Consider the following 24,301-nt stretch of genomic DNA (forward strand, 5'->3'; position numbering starts at 1 on the left):
TTATTGACCATAGTGAAAAGGTAACCAGGAGGATTCGGTTTATGAACAAGATTATGTGAATGCGAAATATGTGGCTAAGTATGGTTTTGACGACGCCTCAATGTTGCTGAAGTATACTTATTTCCAAAGGTCTGATGGCGGCTTAATATACCGCATATTTACAAATAAACCACCATGCCTCTTGTCAAGCTAATGAACTGAACTTTTGTTTATCAACAACGCCAGCATGGCAACCGCACCGACCACAACCAACTGAGTTCAGGCAGAAAATGCATAAATACGCGCTGTGCGTCAACGCCTCCCCTCGGGGATATCACGAAGCTCATATCGGTTACAGGAGCACTGCGGTAGATGCAGACTCTCGTCCACACTATGAGAGCATGCGTAATGTAATACTACACCTCGGCGCTGGCGCAATGAGAGAATTCCAACACAACACCATGCACGATATAATACACCGTACACAATGAGTAACACGAGAACAAGGTGAGAGCAGGAGCCAACGTTTCGACAAGTCCACTGAAGAAGACAAGTCCACTTGTCGAAACGTTGGCTCCTGCTCTCACCTTGTTCTCGTGTTACTCATCGCCTTGAATCGCCATCTCCCGCATTACCCTTGTTTTCACCGTACACAATATAACACCATGCAAGCGGGGAGGACATGCTGAACACAACGCAACACATTTGCTTACAGCGAACTGACACGGAGATGCTGCTGTCGGATTTGAATGGATATAGACAAGCCGGTCGTTCTTAGTTGGGCGCAGATGCACAGTCGCGCAGATTCATCAAAAGGTGAAGAAACTGTGGTGCGCGTACCGTAAATCTGGCTTCTCTGCAATAAGGTGTTTTCAAAGGAGAAGCCAGCTTTATAAACATTGACTGACCGCGTAGTGCCGAGCTCGCGAATAGTTTTTACCACCTGAAGTTCTTTCACATGCGCTCAAATCATGGCACATTAGGTTTATTGCATTGCACATCCATCCGAATGTGGGTGTAGCGGCTGGGAGTCGAACCCAGACCTCGAACCACAGCGGCGGGCCAAGAGAAATCAGCTTGAATATTTACCTTCGTTTTCCAGGGGATAGCCTGTTTAATGGAAGCTTTGCGGGTGAAACTGGGAATGCCGTCTTCTTGGTGGGACGGTAACCGCCGCGTTAGATGTAAACCTCAGTCACCTACGATATCGAGCACATACGTGTCCGAGGAGAATGTACAGGGCTTCAAGATAACCGGATTGCATGAACGGGTGGTTAGCGATACCTGGAGGGCCATCTTGAAACGATTGCTGCGTTTTATCGGCGAAGTGAACTGTGAACTTGGCTGTGGCGAATGTATCGGCAAATGCTCCATGTCAGAAATGCGTCGTCAGAGTATGCCCTTAGACCCTCCCCACTGGCAGGCTGAAGTACGATCGCTTACACATTAACAACTGAAAAAAAAAAAAAAAAAAAAAAAAAGAAAGTCTAATGTAGTCGAGACTGCCATCACCTACACACTACACAGAATCGAAGTAATTAAAGACCGATATAGTCAGAGCGAGTAGGTCAATCATTTCGAGCCTTCATTATGAATTGCATTTCATATCAAACCAATTATTCAGTGCGAAAATAATGAAGAGAATGAGCACATGTGCTGCATCTTTACGTTAAAACTTATGAAATCAAAATGGTGGTATATTTTTCTATTGTGCACGTGCATGGTGTGGAAGGTGCTAGCAATGCAATGACGGCTGTGCAACACTTGTACCATGGTACAAGTGTTGGTACATGGTACATGGTACAAGTGGTACAAGTACCATGATACAAGTGCACTGGAAGTATGACTTCCAGTGCACTGGAAGTCATACGAGTACATAATAGGTAGTGCCTGTCTAGGGCATGACTGCAATAATCTCATTTCCTAAAGGATTTTTTTTTTATGTACACCGGCATAGAGCATGTACGTGCCTCGCTTTACTGTCGTACTTAAGTGATAAGAAAGGGAAAGGTATTTTGAAGAACATAGCGCAAGGCGTTAGCAGTTTACCAGAGAGGCGGACAAGCATAAAAAATATTTCCATGCGTCAATGCACAACACATGTTTAATTAGCAAAACTATTGTAGCTGCTGCGATGTTTAAGGGAAAGGTATTTTGAAGAACATAGGGCAAGGCGTTAGCAGTTTACCAGAGAGGCGGACAAGCATAAAAAATATTTCCATGCGTCAATCCGCAACATATATGTTTCATTAGCAAAACTATTGTAGCTGCTGCGATTTTCCTGCTCTTTTTCCCCCTCTCAAGTGAACATGCAAAATTTTGAGAACCTTAATTAATCTTATTTACATACCTGGTGGTCATAGCTCAGAAAAAACATGCATTCGACTTTACACTGCCAGTTTGAGAAATGGTGACCATTGCTAGTAAATTATTTTTTTGTCGGAAAGGATAACGTATATAACAATTTTATCGAACCTTGCCTTCACTTGTCTTGTTCGACTTTGTGGCCACTTTAAGTCTGCCGATTTACATATTTCAGCTAATGGTATTTCGTGAAAAGAGGTACAAATGAGCAATCAAGCGGAGCCGTAAGTCTTCTACCAATGGATGTTTTTCATTTCAGTGAAATGGAGCGGTGAGATTCGTGAGAACAAGGTGCAAGGAACCGTTACAACACTCACGCTGAGAGAGCTGCGTCCTACTACGGCATACATAATTCGAATTCAAGCTGAAAATTCTTTGGGTTCTGGTGACTACAGTCAAGAAGTACAGGTGACGACTGACGAAGAAGGTAAGCCGCAATGGGAATTTCAATATATCTTAAATACATATAATTTCTTTTAAATTTCTCAGCTTTTAGTTTTTGATAATTTGAAGTTAATATAGGAGCATTTGGTAGTAAGCACGGAGTTCAGGTTGACTATATAGGAAGGTGATTGATGTGATCGGTAGCGTCCAAAACTTAACGTTCAGGGCGTGTTTGCGGCTCCTGCAATCCCTTCATTCGCAAGCAGCCAGCAAAAGCATGACCTTCTAGATCTGTATTTTTTACCCAGAGGGGGCTGTCGCTGGGGCGCGGATTTTGGACACCGCTTTTGGCACCGGAGTTCCAGGAATTTGGAAATCCACGTCCTAGTGGCGGCGTCCTCTGGATAAACGGATGCAGGCCTTGAAGGCTCTGCCTTTGCTGGTTGCATGCGGCGGTTGCAGAAGCCGAAAATACGCCATAGACGTTGGGTTTTGGAAGGCATTGGTTTTGGATACCGCCTATTCAAAAGGTCAATCGCCATTGTCACCTCAACCGGCCACCGGAATCCGACACAATCAAATCCATTCAAATCCAATTTGATTTTTAAACATGGCAGGCGTTCTGCAGTGTTTGGCATTTGGCAGTATCGCTTTTGAGTGATAGGTTTGGCGCGTGCAGTGCAAACGTAGTTCTGGATTTGTTGCTTTTGTGAAATTGCTTTCTGAGACTACCACTTCAGCAGGGAAAGAAAAGGGGTAACTATTTGTCGACATTGACTGCAAATCGGCAGCGTTATGACCAACTGTAGTGTTGCAAAGCTCTGTGCTCACGGCCAGGAAAGCGACCGTGAAGCGCGTCTTACGGAAACAAGAATGTCTTAATTTCCAGCCGCTTTCACGGAGCACATTTGACCCGCATACAGGGGATTTTAAGGGAACGGTTTTCTTGTGGCCCATTATGAGGTGTGTGTGTGTGTTTCGTTGTTGTTGTTGAAGTGGCAATAAGGACTTCATTCGAACGACAACACGACTGTCCTTCTAGTTGCGATAAGTTCCCAGAAAAATCTAGATTTCTTTGGAATTTGTCAGCTGTTCTCTCCTGAGCAAAAACTTCAGCTCGTTACTGTATGCGCTGCTGTATCGTGCACGTTTCCGTGGGGCTTTCGTTTTTTGTCTATGCCACAGTTTCGCTACTTGGCTAAAACACTTTTGTTTTGATCTTGTGTTCGTTGCAGTGACCTTCGCATGCTTCTTGAGATATTATGGCTCATTCTGTGCTCACTTAAACAACCCTGCAGTCCTAAATTTAAAAAAAAAAAAATTTAACAGCTGCTAGAGTGGGATGATAGCCATAAGCTTTTGAATTATGCTCCTTGACTACGATGGCTTGCTTTTTGTGGTGTTGTCATGATACTAAAAAAAAAAAAAAAAAAAAAAAAACGAAGGAGAAACTCAGCTGAGCTGCGGTAGCTTAGTGGCTTGGCGCAACCTCAAGGTTGTGGGATCCATCCCAGCTGCATTTCAAAGGAGGCGTAATACAAAAACGCCCATGCGCATAGATTTAGGTGCACAGTAAGGAACCCCACGTGAGTAAAGTTATTCCCCCACTACCGCAATGAGATTGTGGGTAGCGCCCACAAAATCCCCGAATTTAATTTTTATGAAATCCAGTTACATGTGTGAACAATTCTTGCATTTATGCTTTGCAAAACTACACATTATTTACCTTTAATTATGATAATCCATTAATTATAAAGGTGTCACTCTTTTGTTCTTTACAGCACCTGAAGGCCCTCCACTAAACGTCCAAGCAACCCCAGTTTCCTCAACTACTCTCAAGGTGACATGGCAGGTAATATCAGAAGTGCAATTCTTTTTTGCAGAGTGCTAATAGTGTATTGTACCAGGGCATAGCTTTAGTAGTAGCAACAAACTTGAATTTTCACTTATGTACTAGCATTTTCAAGAAAGCTTCAAACAGGCTAAAGACACTGTTCTGTTCACTGCACAAAGAAAGATAAGGGCAGGTGACTGGCAGCTGTATAGTCATTTGTCCTTGTCCATCTTGATAGAGTCTTTTGTCAAGAAAATCAGCATAGCAATCAAAATGATTCATTCCACTGTAAGTCAGAAATCTTTAGTGGTTTCCTTCAAGCACGCCCTGGTAACCCATTTTATATCTCTTGTAAAGAAGGAGACTAGCATCCTCCTAGCAGCATTGCCAACGCTCGGTGAGTGCTTTTGGTCATCGTCTATTGAAACTGTGCATCACGCTGCATTGTCCTGCCAACTCGTAGGGTCGTTGCCAACCTCGTCATACTCTTAATGTATTTATGTGGTGACTTTTGTTGAGCTTGGCGTGTGCACTGTAGTTTGCTTTTAATTGTTGCAGCAGTGGTACTCGTTCGGGGCAAAGAAATATGTATGCTCCTGACAGCAAAATTCCTAACATTTTGATGATATGGAGGAACACTCGGGGCCATTATCATGTGAAAAATGTTTCATTAGCTTTGCCTTTTCCAGTCCTCCAATTTGTCTAGCGTTCCGTCTTCCTTGCATCAGCTTTGAACATGATATGAGACATTGAGAGCGCCACTGTGCTTGTTGGTATGAAAACCATTTAGTGTGACCAGATTTCGGGGTGGTAGCAGTGAAAAGTGAAGAACCTGTAACATATTTACGTTGCAGCCTCCAAAAAAGGAGTACCAAAATGGCCTGCTCAAAGGGTACTATGTGGGCTACAAGAAACATGGGTCCTCGGATACCTACATCTACAAGACTGTCGACACAACAGGGAGTGTGAAAGAGGAGGCTCTGCTCACGTCACTGCAACGCTCGACAAAGTACGCGGTGCTGGTGCAAGCATTCAACGAAAAAGGGACTGGTCCGCCATGCGAGGAAATCCATCTTGAGACCTTTGAGAATGGTAAGTAGGCCTATTGTTGGTGCTTCACCTAAATGCTTATTGTGCTGCATGGGCTCACAAAACTGGGCTTTGTGGCAAATGTTTGTTTGCACAGGCACTATACATTATAATTAGCATGTGCACAGTGATTTCTTTCTAGCAGAAGTGTTGCTTCTATTTATGAGTTTGTTAGAACGTTCCGCTTATTTCTGGTGAGGAAGTATTATTGAGCTGTTTTACAGGACTGGCATCTTTCCTGAATATGTAGGTTGATGCAACATTTGCTTTCGGCAAACTCATCAAATTTATTTTTCATCCTTACAGGAAGCTGCAATATGCCAAGAACATTCTTTTCAGTTAATACGAATGCTGCCATATTAACCAGTGGATTGTGCCTTTTCCAAGTTCATCTGCTGTACTAAAATTGTAGTTGAATTATGGTATTGATAATAAGCCAGAGGTTCCAGTGCAATGTCTCAGTTTGGGACCCTCATCTCTATATTCTGCTTCCTTATTTTAAAAATTCCGAACATATTTTGGAATGAACGGCCTGTGACTGATTATAAAGTACGTAAGTTATAGGGGATTCCACAAACCCATATCTGCCATAGGGTAACAAAATACTATTCCATGCTAGATCACAGCATGATTTGTTACTCGGCAGATAGCATTTAATTTACACTGAAGTTATATTTCTGATGAAATCATTAGGATTGCTAAAATGTTTAGTTGCTGCATTTGTACACTTGCTTGTACAGCTCATTCATTAATTCTTCTGCTGAGATTGAGCTCCATGTTGGTGGCAAACACAGCTTTTGTGCAAAAAAGCATAGCGTTGTGCACTGGTGTTTACACTCCGCACCAAAATCACATGGTGTCTCTCAGCATGTAGAAGCGACAGTTTCGTTTCGGTTTCACTTCTACTGTGCCATGACGTAGAAGGTGGTCACATGGGAGCAAGAGATAGAGACATTTTGACACTCACTCCGGCTAGCTCGATTGTCTGCTATGCTGCTACATCGGCCCCCACAATGAGCAGCAATGTAGGAGGTGACTGAGTAGGCCGTAGTGAGTGTCAACACCTTGCAATGTCGTGTCCCACGTGACCATTTTCTGCATCATGACTTCACGATACAGTAGGTAACCTAGGAAATGAAACTGAAATTGGCTGTTGGAAAGCTATTATATAAAATTATTTGGGTACTACGAGGCCTGCCAGTATTTTTTCAGGAATTTTTCTTGAACCCTCACTTAACACAAAAAAATGAAGTGTCGAGAATATCATGGCAGTACTCCTTTTAAGTTTTGGCTGAATTCTTTCCTTAGTGATGAAGCAAGAGAAAGCAGTCCTCTGAAACGCAAGTTGATCCAAAGTGACTGGTGGAGTGAACAAACCCACTTGGAATGTACCACCGGAAAAGAAGTTCTTGCGCTTGAATCAAAAACACTGTGTTGTCGATAGACCTCTGGAATTCACCAAAAATGTTGAAGCAGACGATGCAGGGTCATGCTGCCCGAATGCATGAGTTTGAGGAAGGCACAGAAATAAACATAGCTATATAGTAGCAGTGGCCTGGGGCGGCAAGGTGTTGTGTCATTGGGGGCGAGTTTAAAAGTTGTCAGTATTAAGAGGGAACCCTTCTTTTTATATAACAAAACACCCATTAAAATTTTAGATATACTGCCAGACCATGTTCTAAGAAAAATTTATCCTGCTTTTGTAGCATCTGTCTTACATATTGCAATTGCTTTCATCCTCATTGGTCCTTGCCAGAAGTGTCCAGGGAAAGAAAAAAAAAATCACTGACAATTAAGATACTCCCTACTGCGAAATTTTGAGGGCAGCTCTATACATGCTTTAACGCGACAGCGTTAGGGGCCCCATGTCGCACAAAATCCGGCGTCGGCGTGCGATGTTGGCGTCCGTGGCAGCAATAATCATCCCCAACCACCCTGACCCGGCAGGCCCTCCACGTGGTGCAAGGTTTTGGTGAACAAAAATTGAATTTCTCACATGAAATCCATCAGAAAAATGGTAAAGTACGACTTTACCATTCGGCGTCCGATTCGCCGTCGGATTGTTTACCAATCGACGTCGGATTGTAATTTGAATGTACGAGAAAACCTAATTCTGCTACGAGGAAACTCAAACAGAAACCCTTTTCCAGCATTTCTACCAGGCCTACAGTCGCGCGTTCGGGTAGTTTACTTGCGAAAATGATATCCAGATGGCACTCCCGCCCTAGGCAGGTCGAATTTGGGGCTAAGCCTGCTAATTCGTTTTGGACACGCACGCGCGTCGGAGCAATAGCAAACAGTTAATAAAATAATAAAAAGAAGTGCTAGAGCCTTCACATTTTATTATAAGACCACTTATATTGCCCCTGGAAAAACGTCTTTCCAGCAATGCATTTCTGTTCAAAAGTGAAACCGACCTTAAGGGGATTGGTGTAAGCTTGGTCTTTGTAAGCTGGCTTTCCCACGTTCTGTGTTGCAGTGAAGCGCTTCCACTGAAAGAAAAATGCGATGCGAACGGGGCCCTATAGCGCTATCGCGAAGCTTAAGCGTCCTCCAATTTTTAATTTTGCAATATATTGGCTGGCGCGGACAATCTGTCTTGTGCGGCGCGCTGCAAATGGAGCAAAGTGTGGCACAACTGCGTCGCTAATCAGGAGATCATAAGAAGCAGCGCGTGCGTGCAATTGACAGCAGTTGCTGCAGACAAACTTCTCAGACGACGCGCGCTACTCTGGCGCCATCTCGTAGCCATCGTCGCAGCAGTGCGTGTCTTGCACGGCATTTCTCTTTTCTTCTCATGCTTTCGCCATACCCTCCCCCTCCACTATCCTCCTCGTGTTCTCTTTGCTCTCGCCGCGTTTTTCATCCCCCGCTGCGCTCCGCGTTCGCTCTTTCATCTGCTGCAGTCGTTCATTCGATTACGCCGACGTTTGACATAGGAACGGGTGCCTAAGAGCTGCGCTCTAAAACATAGTCTCTTTCTCCCTCTCTCTGCTTCAGTAACACTAAAGTGTTGCATTTTATCTGCTTTCTGTAATATCTGGAAGCATGTGCTTCAGGCCTCAGATGTCTCGCATGCACAATGATCACGTTGCGCTTCAGCTTGTTTTCTTTTTCTATCGGCCACATTTTATGACACAGGAGATTGCACTTGGACGGCGTGGTTTCGACAGAAACAATGCACCTTCAGAATTCGCCTTAGGTCCGGAAAGTGGTCCGAGAGAGGGCCACTTCGTGTATGTGATGGTAACGAAAACAGGGGTTACATAGGATCATCTGCAAAGCGCATGGAACGTAGCCAACTAAGCACTGATGTACTTGCAAAGGACTACGTAGAAGAATAAAACATTTTTGTGGCGATGGACTGCATAGATACAAGCCTTCGGTGAACTTGCACTATTCATCCTCCACAGTGGCCACAATTCGAAATCTGCAGGGACCTAGACCAGGACTCCCTCTGCATACTGCCTCCAACTCCTCCTACCCGTTTCTCGTTTTTGTTTCAGCAGCAGGCAAAGTGGATGCAAATAAGAAAAAAAAATGTAAAGATTACTTGGGCAGCAGGCTGACGCGTCACCTTGACCTTGCCAGGCTCCTTGCATGAGAGCGCATGTAGATTTACAGCTGTGCGCAGAGCACTCTTTTATAAATTTGCTTTCACTGACTCTTTTCTGTTAAAACCCAGTTCTGTAAAAAAAAAAAATGTTGTCCTTTTTGTTTCTTTCAACCTAGATTGAAAGCGCTGAACCCATATATAAGCCTTGAATATTGTTTCCTGTTAAATTCAAAGATTTGCTTGATGCCACCTTGTGACTGTTTTCCCTGCACTCTAGATCCACCGCCTCCACCATCACTGAGTGTCTTCAGCACCAGTTCTTCTTCGATCCAGTTGCAGTGGAACTCAAACACAAATGATGAACCAACCATAATGGGTATGCTTTAATGAGCATTTCTTCCTTATTTTACTCATGAACCTTTATTGTGCTTCCCTTTTTGTGCAGCTGCTAATGCCTTTGATGTATATATGGGGTTCGATCCATAAGTTCTTGAAGTCAATTTATTTTTAAAAACACACTTAAGTTAGCCATCTTTATCAGCTTCACAGCAGTCGTCTGCCGTGTAGATCCACTGGAGACAGTAAGGATTTTATGCTCGTGGACCCATATGGCAGTCATTTTTCATAACTTTTATCAGTACATTGTGTGTCATATTTTGATAGGCTCATCTGACATCATAGCCTTTTGCCCTTGAGTTTCACTTTTATTTTTGGCAACCAAAAAAATATATAAAACTTACTGAATGACATAAGCGAGAGATGTAGTGAACAGTTGCCTATATATGGAAGGAACTTTTTTATAAAAAAAGGAACATGCGATTAGTAGGAATTCAGTGAGAATTTGGTTGTTATACAACGGTCTTGAGGTCATGAAGTGAAATTTCCTGGTGTGCTCCATGCAGCAGCACAGCTTTTACACAATTACTTCATTGCTGAAGAGCAAATGTAATGGATATTTTTATGCTACACAATTACATTGCTGATCCTGGTTGAAAGGCATCTATCTGGAACCTCCTGCACTGTCACAGACATTCTGGTCTTTCTTAAAGGACTTAAGCCGTTTATTATGACTCACAAGCACCAATTTTATACCTCCACTGGCGATGATTGATAAAAAATCACAGCCATTCCACTCTGTGAATGTGGGCTACCAGCGGAGCTGTTCTTCGACAGTATGCACTACACACGGCCCCCCCATACCAGCACATGCTACATACTAACTGCCTATTCGGTTCTTTGTGCAGGCGTGGAAATGCAGCAGGTGGATTTTTTGCAACCACCTGTCACACCAAATGATCGATGCGCGACACGGCCATTAGCGTTCCCTCGACGCAGCCAAACCCAGCAGCTGGCTAAGTGAGGAGCTGGGGTAGCTGGCAAAACTGCATCACATTCACGTTTCACAACATCTCGAACGTAACCAATCACCGTCAAATCATTCTCGAACCACAATCTGTTGCACACCGCACAATTGAACTCGAAATCTCTGTCCAGAAAGTCCTTCTGAAATTTCGCATACGCAGCTGGTTCTCGTCCAATTCACTGGCGTGGTACCTGCGACGCTTCGCCGCATTCTCCACTTTGCTACACAATTACATTGCTGATCCTGGTTGAAAGGCGTCTGGAACCTCCTGCTCTGTCACAGACATTCTGGTCTTTCTTAAAGGACTTAAGCCGTTTAGTATGACTCACAAGCACCAATTTTATACCTCCACTGGCGATGATTGATAAAAAATCACAGCCATTCCACTCTGTGAATGTGGGCTACCAGCGGAGCTGTTCTTCGACAGTATGCACTACACACGGCCCCCCCCATACCAGCACATGCTACATACTAACTGCCTATTCGGTTCTTTGTGCAGGCGTGGAAATGCAGCAGGTGGATTTTTTGCAACCACCTGTCACACCAAATGATCGATGCGCGACACGGCCATTAGCGTTCCCTCGACGCAGCCAAACCGAGCAGCTGGCTAAGTGAGGAGCTGGGGTAGCTGGCAAAACTGCATCACATTCACGTTTCACAACATCTCGAACGTAACCAATCACCATCAAATCATTCTCGAACCACAATCTGTTGCACACCGCACAATTGAACTCGAAATCTCTGTCCAGAAAGTCCTTCTGAAATTTCGCATACGCAGCTGGTTCTCGTCCAATTCACTGGCGTGGTACCTGCAACGCTTCGCTGCATTCTCCACTTTGCGGCGCCCATCTTCCTGAAGATGAAAGCCCACCACCTCACGGGCACGATCTTTGTTCTCTCTTGCCGCCAATTTCGTAGTTTTCCTCTTGCTATGCCTGGTGTCAGCACATGCCTTACTGGTTTGCTCCGCCTCCTCATAGAGGGCGGAGTTATGTAGTATTGGGTGGTTTCTTAGCTTTCCCCTTGCTATGCCAGGTGTCAGCACATGCCTTTCTGGTTTGCTTTTCCTCCACATAGAGGGCACAGGAGTTCTGAGGCATGGACATAGAAAAATCTATAGAATGGTGGACATGCACAGCTCCCCTGTAAAAAAAAAACCTTTACCTTCAGAATTCACAGAAATGTATGCCAATTTTGGCACCGCTTGCATCAAAAACAGCGAAACTGTTTAAGAGACTTCTCAGACCCTTCGGAAGTGCTAGGGGTCTGTTTTACCACTGCCCAAGTTCTACCAAATACTTCAAATGGTTCACTAATATATCCAGTGCAGTTCAATTTACTATACTTGAGCCTTTTCAAGTGCTTCATTATATCCAAGCATACTACTTCTATACCCTCCAGTAGTATATCCGACGCATTTTCCTACATGTTGAGCCGGGGTCTACCAACACAGGCCTCTGGTTGTGCGTTCCAACAGCCTGATATGGCTGTGTTCCTGGCTTTTCCAAGTGATAGCTCTCACCGATCCCCTTTCATACAGCTGCTTCGGGGATCTGACGCAGGCTGCATTGCTAGCTGTTCTCTGATTGACGTTTAATACCAACCAAACTGCTGTTGGCTTTCACCGTTGCCAGCCTTCCTCATCACTGCTTGAAACATTTTTTTTTGAACTCCCCTTAATAGCTTTGCAGTAAAGCTTTGAGTATATTCTACGAGTCACTCTTATCTCCAAATGCTTGTTTTAACATTCTTGGAGTCTTCACTTCTGTCTAAAGTCAGAAACAAAATATTTGTAGCACAACCTTTTTTTTATGTCAATAATAATGCTGGCCACAATGGAACCAGAACACAATTTTGTATGAATGGAATGCATGTCCTTTCACAACTACAGAAACTTGTTGTCTGGTGCCATAATGATAGTGGAGCTGCCATGTAGCGGCATTAGCAGTGTGTTATGCACTGTTAAATGCTGGACAGTATCTTACCAAGAATGTCTTATTTTTTTGCATCATGCAATTGGTGCCACTGAAGGTTCTTAATTGCTGCGTTGTCGAGTATTCATTATACTACAAGTACAGTATAGACCACTTATAACGTAACCACTTATAGTGCAGGACCGATATAGTACGGTCTTTTCAGACTCCCGTTAATTTTCCCATAGCACTCCATGTATCCGCATACCGCTTACAGTGCAGCCGCGTGAGACGAAATACTGGTTATAATGCGGCTTCCGCGGAAAAATCTCGCCGACAAGGGCGGCAGTGAGCACGCTTCTCAACGAGGTGCGTGCTCCCGGCCAGCGTATGCATATATTATTCAATGCAATCAAACTATCGTTAATTCGGACTTATTTGGCCGCACATCAGTTAATTCGGACGATTTTCGGAGCTCAGTGAGCGAGGAGCGCCGCAAATGCGTGACGCAAAAGAGCAAGAATGGCGCTAGCGTCCAACCGAAACGAAGCGACAGAGTCCGCATCGCCACAGCCATCAGTTGAACTCGTACGTGAATGATGCAAGGCCGGAACGCTTCGAGCTTATTTGTGTCTTTAAAGCCTGTAATCTTGCGTTTACTGCTGCGCATAACACTGCGTTGGCCGCGGGCTTTCGTAACTGCATAGTCGTCATCCGCGATTGCGTCGATAGCGGCCGCAGTTTTCTCCGCAGCAGTTGCTGCGAACAGTAGTTTCATTTTTACTCGGTACGTGCGTCGGCCGCGTGCCTAAAAAAACTGCGTAGTCGCAATCGATGATCGCACAGATAGCGACCGCAGTTTCGACTGCAGTTGTTGCAGCGAATGGTTGTTAATATAACCAGATTTGGTGCGTGCGTCGGGCGCGTGCCTTCAGTACCGCAAAGTCGCTGTTCATAATCACATTGATAGCGGTCACGGTTTTTTCCGCAGCGGTTGCGGCAAGCAGTTGTTTCGTTTTGACTCGATGCAAAGCTGTCGAACTTGAAGAGCACCAGCTACATTGCGATTATGTTTTCGCCAGCTCTCTGGTGAAAACGTAATCGCGATGTGCGCATGATAGTACAAAGCGTGTCTACATGCTTGGTCTACATGTTTTGCATACGTGCAGGGCTTGAAAATGTTTGTTTTGTTTATAGTGCAGTACCGCTTATAGTGCAGATATTCGCGACTCCGGCGACTTACGTTATAAGCGGTCTACACTGTACATGTTTGAAGGGAGTCGCACACACTGCTCCTTTTTTTTTTCATATCTTTCAAAAGATAAATGAGAGCTCCTTAAGTCATTCAGATTCTCAGAGTAGTCTGCTTCACAGTATTCATCTTAAAGGGTGACTAAAATATGTGCACAAAACTCACAAAGCCAGCTTTTTGAACTACATGTCACTGTGGATTAACTCTGATCTGTGATCTTTGTGTCATAGGCTACTACATCTACATCAAGTTCCAACACGGCGCATGGGAGGAGCATCAGGTTTCTGCTCACCAAACAACATACACCTTTCAAGATCTTCTGTGCGGAACAACTTATCAGTTTTATGTGGCATCATTTAACAAGATGGGCAAGAGTGACCCCAGTGAAGTGATGTCAGCAAAGACTCAGGGAGGACGTAAGTTGGCACTCTGCTTCTTACTTCTCTCTTTTTTTTTTATAAGTTTATAGATCTGTTTCATTCAGCACTGCATTGTTGCAAATGACAAATTTTGGCCCTATTTAGGGTCCTGATGCTGGGACACTAAGCAAAAAGGGCTGGGTCCCGATGATCTGCTAATGAAGAAATATTGTGTATTACCAGGTCTTGCACAACCTTCCTCCCATGCCATTTAGTGCAGACTGCTACAACATAAGGTGCTCCAGTTGACTAATGGCAAGCCAACATGTAGAAGTCTGGACAGACCACACACTGGGCGATGGCAACATCTGCTGAACTTTTTATGGATGTACTATCATCTGCTTATGTCACACGCAACCAAACCATGCTAAAGATAATTAAAAATTGCTTACATTGTGAAGTCTAGAGAGAGAGAGAGAAACTGTGAGAGAATTAAATGTCATCCTAGTGTGGGAAATGTCGGCCTGACAATTTTGCCAGGTTTAATGTCTCAAAGTAGCTCACAGGCAATGAGAGGTGCTAAAGAAAAGAGTCTGTAATAATTTTGGCCTCCAGAGGTGCTTTAACATGCACCTGAGGCATGATGCATGAGCATTTTTGCATTTCAACTTCTCTGAGATGTGGGTGTCACAGCCAGTTATTGAACCGATGATCTCGCGCTCAGCTGCAGAATGCTCATTGGCCGCCATAGCCATTGCAGCTCTCTATAAAACTCAAGAGTACAACAGAAAAAACATGCAGATGAAAGATGCCCACTCGCCCTGACATGAAATGAAATGCAAATAAAGGAGCACATAGCCGAAGCATAACTGAAAGTATAGTGTGCGCCATCCAGTCATCACCATTGACTGGCACACACATCCGGTCTGACCGGACTGCACAATGATGCTCCCCCTATACTGCAATATTTTCATTTCTCTTATGGTTCCTCTATATTTGAAAGTGAGAAAAGAAAACAGAAGTTAAAATATTGTAGTATAGGGTATTGCACAGTGCAGCAAAGCTGGATGTGCTATCGGCGTGAAATGACATGCGAACACAATTGTGTTGTCAATTTGTGCCTTCTAACAGTCATCAATAGCGATAAATACACTCATCCTCTTTGCTTGCAGAGGGAGAGGATTCTCGTCCTACTACAATATTTTAGCTTATGTTTTCCTTGATTTTTCAATTCTCGCTTTCAAATAAAAGAGAATCAGAAAAGAAACAAAAATATTCGAGTATAGAGGGAGCATCATTGCGTAGTGCGGTCAAACTTGATGTAATGAACTCGGATAGGACAAATTATCGAATATAACGAACTAAATCGAAAATCTTCCTTGCCAATAACAGCATTTGACAAATGTATGCCTATAATGAATATCGAACGATAATTTCATGTAGGATGAGATTTTGTTATGACAAGGTTTAACTGTAGTATTTATTCTCACTTATGGCTTCTTGTTCTAGAAAGTTGCTGTTATTTGACTGCTGTTTGCTTGTGCCAAAGATGGCATTGTACTGGTGGTGGCCTTTTTAACCAGCATCTTCTCACCGCTGATTTTGATAATATGAGCAGTAATCTTTATAGCAAGACCACAGTGATTTCTCAAGCATTTATCATCTCAGAATGCCATATTATGTCGCAGTGATAACCAGAAGCTCTCAAGTGAAACTATCTTGCAGTTTTTTTTATGGTAAACCAATCCGAAATGGGATGTTTGTGGCGGGACAAGCGCAGTTGAATTCCTGTTTGTGGATTTGAATTCATGTTCAGGAGACAGAAGCATGAAAAAAAGGATGGCTAGAGACAGTGTGCTGACTGGAAATTCTGTGCACTGTTTCTGGCACTATGTTTACATTACGCACAGCAAGCTAGCCCAACAGTAATTCTTAGTCAATCTTCTTATTCGTGCTCAGTGCGTGAATTTCAAAGGTTCAAGGTCTGCGTTTGCCGAGGAACGTATGGCATAGAGATTGGAACAAGACAGATGCAGACAGAAAGCCTGAGACTCGACGTGATCAACAGTGGTTGAACAAGCAATGTTCCTGAAGCCATCGTTTCGTTGACGAGAGGCCTTGTCTACGCATAGGTCGGCATTTTCACTCACGAGTACGCTTTCTCCCACTTGCTGCACACTCACGTCACAGGCATGAGATAGAGTGTTAGTAAGTTATGAAGGGTGTGAGTGGACGTGAGTACCAATGGGAGTGAGTGCCAGTCAACGTGAGTATGAATGAAAGTCAGTGACTGTGATTTTGAGTGGACATAGTATAAACGTGGGTGACAGTATGCGAGTGTGAGCGGACGTGAGCATGTATATCTGAGTGAGTGCTGGTGAGCGGGGAGTTGGCGTCAGTATGAGCATGAGTGGCCGATAAGTGTGAATGGAAGTGACCATGAACAGGAGTGTGGGTTGGTGAGCCTGAGTTGGAACATGAGTGAGGGCTGATGAGCGTGAGTGCACATGAGTGTGAGCTATTACATAATCTGCGAAAATTTTGGTGAGTGAGTATGCGTGAGTATCTGCTTATCTTGCTGAACTATGGTGTCTACGTCAGAGTCAAGATGAAGACAAGGCCCTTTGTCGAAGTGTTGGCTCCAGAGACATCTCTTTTTCAACCACTGTTGATCATGTGGCATAGAGGGCATTCTAGTGTGGACTACTATACTTGTTGCAGTGAATAAATTAAACTAATCGCAGTGCTTGCTTACACAAAATACTTTTTAAGCATTAAACGCTTGCTGGCAGCGCCAATCACTAGCTTTCCTTAAAACATCATGCAGATTCATGCCAAACCCCGTTTATAACTGGCCAGCATGCAATAGAGCATATAAAAAGGACTTTCTGCACCTATAGCTGAACTAGGAATTAAGTTAGATAGTATTGTCACAAGCCGCGAGAAGTAGTCCTGAAGGTTTAATAAACGTAGAGCAGCTGGCTCTTGGAAGACGCGACCGTCGGAGCTGGCTCGAGCAGAGAAGGAGCGCGCGGTCTTCCTTCTTCTCTTGGGCTCGACCCACTCTTGCCCTCAACCCACTACTTACAGGTGGCAGTATATTACCTTTCTATTTTGATGCTGGTGTTCTGTTAGCTAAACCGTAAGCCAGTGCCAGGGTGCGCTTGCATATGTTGACATATTGTTGTTTTCTGTGGCATCCACCACACTTCAACATACGCATTCTATCTTCATTCGTTTTTATTATTTGATTGCACTTGCAGCACCAGTGGCACCCAAGCGTGATGCCGTGCTCAGCGTGAACGGTGCAACACTAACAGTGCACCTGAGCAGCTGGAGTGCGGCGGGCTGCCCCATCCTGTCTTTCACAGTGCAGTACCGGGTGCAGGACGTGAGCGAGGAGGACTGGGTGCTTGTGTCTGACTCGATCCCAGCTGAACAAAAAGTGCTTGTGGTGCCTGACCTGGTGGCCGGGAAGTGGTACATTCTACGTTTAGCAAGCCACAGCGAAGCGGGAACAACAGAACACGACTATACCTTCAGCACTTTCACCAGAACTGGAGGTAACGTAGACAATCGGGCGAAGTAGGTGAGACAGAGCTCAGAACAGTTAACAGCAACTGTTGCAGCTCACGAATGCACATTATTATTAACAACTATGAGATCCGGATGCTGCTTTCTGAACTGTTCTGCCTGCATCAGTGGATGACGACCCTTCTAGGGTCAGTTAGGTTAAGGCAGTTATGTCAGTTAAGGCAGTGTACAGTTCTCAAAATTGCTCACGGTCATGTAGATGGTTGTTGTGAACAGTTCTGAGCTTTGTACTTACATAGCGATGCACTTGTGACGGGCACAGCACAGAAATAAAGGATCCAGGATGGGCATGCGCTATCAATTACAATAGACTCTGCTTTAGGTGAGCTCTGTAATGCCAAATGCGCTTAGCTGAACAGGTTAGGGTCTTTGTTTTGTCTTTGTTTAATTAATGTTAAGCTGAATTTCTACTAAGGTGAACACATCTGTAAGCTCCCTTCAGGTTGGATTTAACTGTAGAAAATGGATGATAACTTGAACATTAATGTGCATTGACGTGCCGGTATGCGAGTGCATCAACATAGATATAATGTCTTGATTCCAGTAAACTTATGCAGGGTGCTGTTTGAGTAAATAATGGAGCATTGAGAAATGATGAAAGTTGAATAGGATCTTATTATCACAGACTCATTCTCTTGTAGCTCTTTTTCTAAGGAAGCCCGGGAGTTGCTATTTAGTATTTACAAAAGGAATCGGTGATCAGCTTTCTTTTTTTTTTCTGTGGTTATGTGTGCATCAGAAAGCCGTTACCATCAGCTTGGGTTTAAGAGAGCAAATGTAGTGGAGAAAACCTGTTTTATTGGAGGTGGTAACCTTGTAATGGTGGAGGAAAGCAGTCATGCTAGAACTCGGGCACAGTGGCATGGCAAGACAGGCTTCTGGTACCGGCAAACATGATTGGCTCGGCCAGTGAATGATTTTTACTATTTTTACTATCAACAGATACAAGAAAATAATATAACGTGGCAACATAGTAAATTAATCACATGTTTGTTTTCCACCTGAGTGAGCGTGTTGATTGCTGTATTTGCATTTCCCATTTGCAATGTCACCTGTAGTTATTGCAGTTGCTCGAGCTTTATGTAAGGTAAGCATAGTGTTCACCTTCCCCAGGAGATTTGGGCAAGCACTCTTAGCACTCATGAAAAAGACTTATTTTGTTTGCCAATTTCAAAAAAATAAAAAAGAACAAGAAATATGGAATATTAGGGCTACTTGGCTAGCGACCACCTCACATCTACTGGTGAATGTCCTTCACGTAATGCCACACCCTTAATTTGCGCTGCCTTTAGTGACATTTTGTTGTGTTATGTAATGTATACCTAGGGTTGTTCGTTTTCGGGTTTTATATTTTTTTCAAGTTCGTGGGGGGGGGTGAAAATATGGTGCCATCTTTCAAGCTGAGAATTGTGCGGAAATCAGGTTTTTTGTGGAACCATTTCGAAATTCGGGCTTTTACGGATTAAATTTGCAAATGAACTAAGTAAAACATCACATTCCTTTTTTTTTTCTTTCTTTCTTCTTGGTCGGAGGGTATCACAAGCTCCTTAGCGCTAATGTGTTTAAAACTAGAGATCTGTTTCAAACTAGTAATCGGGGGGATATCAAGGTTTTCTAGTAAATATTCCGAAGTTTGGTGTTTGTTTGGAAATTAATAAGTATAATGACATTAAAGAGCATTGATAACTTCAAGGAAATGAAACATTTTATTCACAAAAAGCTGGTCATCAATTTTTTTACACATCTTTGTTAACGTACATTATAAACTGCATGCGCATCATGTCGGTCTCCATCCGAGAACTGTCCGATCTTTGAACGTATCTCAGCTAAGAGAAAGTTCTCTCGACCTCACAGCTTCCACATTAGCTATGCACAACAATGTCAATGCAACAATGTCAGTCAGTTACTAACTCAGTGTTAGGCGCGCTCATGGAGTGGTTGGTTGAGATCTGTGTAGCGTCCACAGTGCTGCACGCAGCTTGTGAATTGAACAATATATCACTGGAGTTAACTTAAGCCAACATGATCTAACTTCGTTGTCCCAAGGCAGGGTAGGCAGTGTGTGTGCACCCCGCGAATTTCGTGCGGTGTTTAAAAAAATTATAAAATAATAATAAAGAAAGAAAAGGTTGGTACTACGTGGTTTTGGAATTTGGTGAGAAATCGGGTCTAACCCGATTCTCCTGAAACATGTTCGGTGTGTAAAAATCAGAAACGAACAACCCTATGTATGAACAACCCTCATGTGCTGCTTGTTAATTTACACATAAAATTGAACTTTCCCGCTCCGTATTTTTCATGCTAATTTACCGCAGTATTATTTGTTTACATGCTCAACATTGCTTTATCTCCAGTTTTTTCACCATTTGTCAGTTTCACTAAGGTTTTTTACATTGGCAGAATGTAACTGCTGTCACAGCAGTTTTGTGAGTAAAATTAGAGGAGCTCTATATTGAAATCTAGTGCCAAATTATTACCTCGGTTGTAGAATAGTAGTGTGCTGTATTGTCTGCGCCAGGCAATTATGCTGTGGTTAAATGTAATTGGCAATTCAATATGTGAAGGAAAAAAAAAACTGCACTTACTTTACCTATGACAGCACAATTCAGTGTAGATCAAAAATGAATTAGTGCACCACTTTTATCTTCAGTCCCAGTTGTCACCTGAAGTCAAGTTGCTCAGAACCAGCTTATCACTCGTGCACAATTCAGTGAATCTGAAAATGGCTCATTTGTGAGGCGAAAAAAAAAAAAATTTGGACAAGACAAGTATTAACGGATCTTATACACTCGACTTCCCTTTGACCTTGACAGGACCAATGGAATTGATTGAATTATCCAGTGGATCGACTTAAACAAGATGCAGAAAAGAATGCCAAAACACACCGCCGATTCACTTCGCAGTTCGAAAATAGGCATTTTTGACGGGAGTTGACGTGTTCATTCACTGTTCCTTAAGCTCCGCCGAGACGGACGTTGCCACTAAAGGCATCGCTATTGGGGTCACCATAGGGGTCAGGCTGGCAAGCCAGCAAGTACGCTGGCTTGAACCTGCTGGCTGGTCAAGTTCAAATTATCCGGCTAAGGCGAATTTTATGATCGAAATAATGAAAGTTTCGGCCCTTAGAAATGCGTGGCCGCCTGCCGAGACCTTTGGTCAGGATCGAAGTAACCAAAGTGGAACTAACGGAAGTTTGCTGTATCCTTTTTAGTACATGCTCGGGAAGGAGATTCCTGAAGTGCAGAGTGTCTCGTCACACTTTCACATGCTCTTCATTTGATTTCAGGCCTGATGTAGTCTTACTGCTCTTATTTTCTGCAGCTAGCATTCCTCCCTTGAACAGCCTGGAGGGACGGAAGCCGGCGTTTTACAAGAGCGTGAGCATCATGGTGCCACTCTTGTGTATCTTGGCTGTCATTGTACTCATTGTGGCTGTACTGGCGTTCATCATACCACGGAGACGAAGACAGGCAGCACCTAACCACTTCATTGGTAACTGCAAGCTCCCTTCTGCATGCACTCACTGGGAACTGTAACAGTAACCAGTTTCGAACAGGTGGCTGTTTCAGGGATCAGTCATGGGCTGAGAAATAGAAGGAGTTTATGGCATTTTAGCGTATCAGAGACATACCACCATAGATGGCTCCAAAATACTATCAGGAGATGTGCCCCCAAGAACCCCCATACTGATTTCTCGGAAAGGAAGCTTCATTGTTGAAAAAAAATATTTTTTTCTACTTTCATTCGCTTTTGTGCATCTTCCTTAGAATTATTTTTCCCAACAAATGCTCCCACGCTTTGAGTTGCTGGTTAATTGAACGTCACGATGCCTACTGCAAGCATCTTGGTAAGCTGGTGGAGCAACTGCCCAGTGAAGGAAAATGCAGAGGTACCGGCTTCAATCCCTGTACCAAGACAAATTCTTCTTCACTTGCAAAGTTGTCACGTCAATTAATGATGCAGTAGAACATCAACCATACATTTTGGAAAAGGACACAAGAAAAAACGTACTAGCTAGGCAAATGTATAATCCGAGGTCATTAAAAAATTTCACAGACTCAGCTGTAGTTGACATCTACTACAGAAAACAAAGTATAGAGCGAATCGTTGCAGCACGATGCGCTGATGCACGCCGGGCTGGTGGGGCTCGAGTGGCCTGAAATGCGCGTTGTCCTTGTTGCAGTTTTGGCAAGCTTACATCTGCGCTCATCAAATTCGGCCTGGGTCAGCAGCTTTTTCAAGCAGGGCATTTTGAGAAGTTTTGACGTGCCCACGTAGCAGGAATTGTTGCGGCACAAATGGCCAATGCTCGTCGAGCTATTGGAGCCCGAACAACCCGAGACGCATGTTGTCATTTTCCTATGGCGTATGGTTTCAAGACTGTGACGCGAAACGAAAACAAAATCAAGTTAGTGAGCAACAATGGAGTATGATGCCTACAATGCCACCAGAGTGAACTGTTATGCTCACTTCGCGCCGCCTGCACCAGTGGTTTAGGGCCTATTAAAGGCGTGTAGTACACTTCCACTAAGTTCCATTCCCTACATGCTGTGAAGCAAACTGATAGGTGAAGATGCTTATCTTAGTAGGGTTAGTGGCGATAACTGTGAATGCGGCGTGCAGTGACCCGAGAGGAATTTGCGGGTAGTACCAGAATAGCAAATCAGTGTGCGCTGGCATTTCCATGTGAGATGGGCGGGCAAGTATTGCAGGAAAGCTGCTACTGTGGCAGGGGCTCCAGAGCCACTGGGGCAGTGGTGGTAGTCGCCCCCACAGGTTCTAAACCAGGGGGGGCATGCCCCCACACTCAGAGCTGTTCCGACCGCTATATATATATTGAGACAGAGATAGAGGAGAACTAACTACATGATGTGATATGAGCCCCCCATATCGCCCCCACACGTCAGATATACCTCCAGAGCCCCTGTATGGCAGCAACTACTGTTTTTGATTGCGCATGCTTTGCGCCTTTATTTGTTTAAGGTCTAGCAACCGGGAAATGTATCATGTGATCGCTGGTTTGGCGATGTACTTATCGTCGGCCCCGCAGGGGCGTCTGCGTCAGCAGGCGTTTGGTGAGTTGCGCCACCACGTACCCGAGCACACGAGGTTTGGAACCTCCCGCGTCTAACCGTGCGCGGCTTAGCCGTGTCCGGGGAAAAGGGGATCCTGGGGGTTGAGCCAATGCCGGGTGTTTGGACCTTTACGGCCCCTCGGCGGAGGCAACACACCCCTTTGGCCTCGGCTTCACGTAGACGGCACCCCCGGACTGACCCACCCGGGGGAAATCGGTAGTTGCCTTTTCCTGTCTCTCTCTCCAATCTTCGTCTTTCTCTCTCGCCTTTTCATCTTTTCTGTCGTCTACTCTCTTCCATATTACTTCCGACCTTCTTGGCAGCGAGGGTTAACCCTGTGTGAGTAGCCTACCTAGGTTATTTCATATTCGGTTATAGTGGTGACGTACAGCTGGCGTCCGCAGGACTTGTTTTTATAAGACCTGTGGCGTCCCCGTGTTGGGCTCCACGGTGGGCGGCTGGCGTTACTACCGAAAACTGAAAATTTTTCATGGATAGCTCCTTTCCCAAGCTCTCTGATCGCCCTCAGAAACGAGGGCGCACCGAAGAAATATTTAAATTTTTTGGTCGCAACACTGAGAATTTCCCCCGGTATCAGGTAATACACTGTGAAAAACCAGGAAAGACAACGAGAATGATCTCGCCCTTCCTCGTTTCCAAAAGTCTAACTCAGACAATTGGCCGAGGCTATAAGGCAACCAGACTTGCGAGTGGCGACCTTCTCTTGGAACTACATGACAAAAAGCAATATGAAAAACTTTGTAATCTAGTGTCTCTCGGGGACATACCAGTTTCAGTGACCCCACACCGCACCATGAACACCATCCGCGGTGTGATTTCCGATGAGGATCTCATGGAGCTGAGCGAGTCTGAACTTCTGGAAGAATGGAAAGAACAAAATGTGATCAACGTAAAACGAATCAGAATGAGGCGTGATGGTAAAGAAATTGACACTAAGCACCTAATACTCACATTCGGTTCCAGTGTGCTGCCAGAAACCATCGAGGCAGGTTACATTAAAATCCGAGTAAGGCCGTACATCCCTAACCCTCTCCGTTGCTTCAAATGCCAAAGATTTGGCCACAGTTCACAGAACTGCCGAGGCCGTCAGACTTGTGCAAAATGCAGTGCGAACGAACATCTCGCTGAATCATGTGAAAACTCTCTCCACTGTGTGAACTGTGCTGGGGAGCACGCCGCATACTCGCGGTCGTGCCCCACCTGGAAAAGAGAAAAAGAAATAGTATCAATCAAAGTAAAGGAGAACATATCATTCAAGGAGGCACGTAGGCGGGTATCATACCTGCCCAAGAACACCTTTGCCGATGTGGCGCGTCAGGGGGCAGCGACACAACGGTTTCCGGCGGCTGTCCGGCTCACACGCGGTGAGCTGCCAGCGACGCCATCCGCCCCCTCAGCGGCTGCAGCTAGCGCTGCTCCGCCACCTCAGAACAAGGGGCCATCGACCTCCGGGCTGGTGGCCTCAGGGATCTCGTCCATCGAGACGAGGCCCGCACGTAAAACAAACCGCTCGCAAGA

The 24,301-nt window shown here is 44.5% G+C and overlaps 1 protein-coding gene across 1 annotated transcript in view; it reads left to right on the forward strand.

Moving 5' to 3' along the window:
• LOC119450192 (Down syndrome cell adhesion molecule) overlaps positions 1-24,301 on the forward strand; it is a 370,685-nt gene that overhangs the window by 321,683 nt on the left and 24,701 nt on the right. Inside the window, exons 17-23 of the mRNA XM_037713569.2 lie at positions 2,603-2,770; positions 4,509-4,579; positions 5,416-5,653; positions 9,484-9,582; positions 13,965-14,150; positions 17,357-17,656; positions 21,009-21,179. Of these exons, the coding sequence (XP_037569497.2) occupies positions 2,603-2,770; positions 4,509-4,579; positions 5,416-5,653; positions 9,484-9,582; positions 13,965-14,150; positions 17,357-17,656; positions 21,009-21,179 (1,233 nt within the window). The remainder of the gene's footprint in view (positions 1-2,602; positions 2,771-4,508; positions 4,580-5,415; positions 5,654-9,483; positions 9,583-13,964; positions 14,151-17,356; positions 17,657-21,008; positions 21,180-24,301) is intronic.

Source organism: Dermacentor silvarum, chromosome 4 (assembly GCF_013339745.2).
Source record: "Dermacentor silvarum isolate Dsil-2018 chromosome 4, BIME_Dsil_1.4, whole genome shotgun sequence".
Classification (NCBI taxonomy): Eukaryota; Metazoa; Arthropoda; class Arachnida; order Ixodida; family Ixodidae; genus Dermacentor; species Dermacentor silvarum.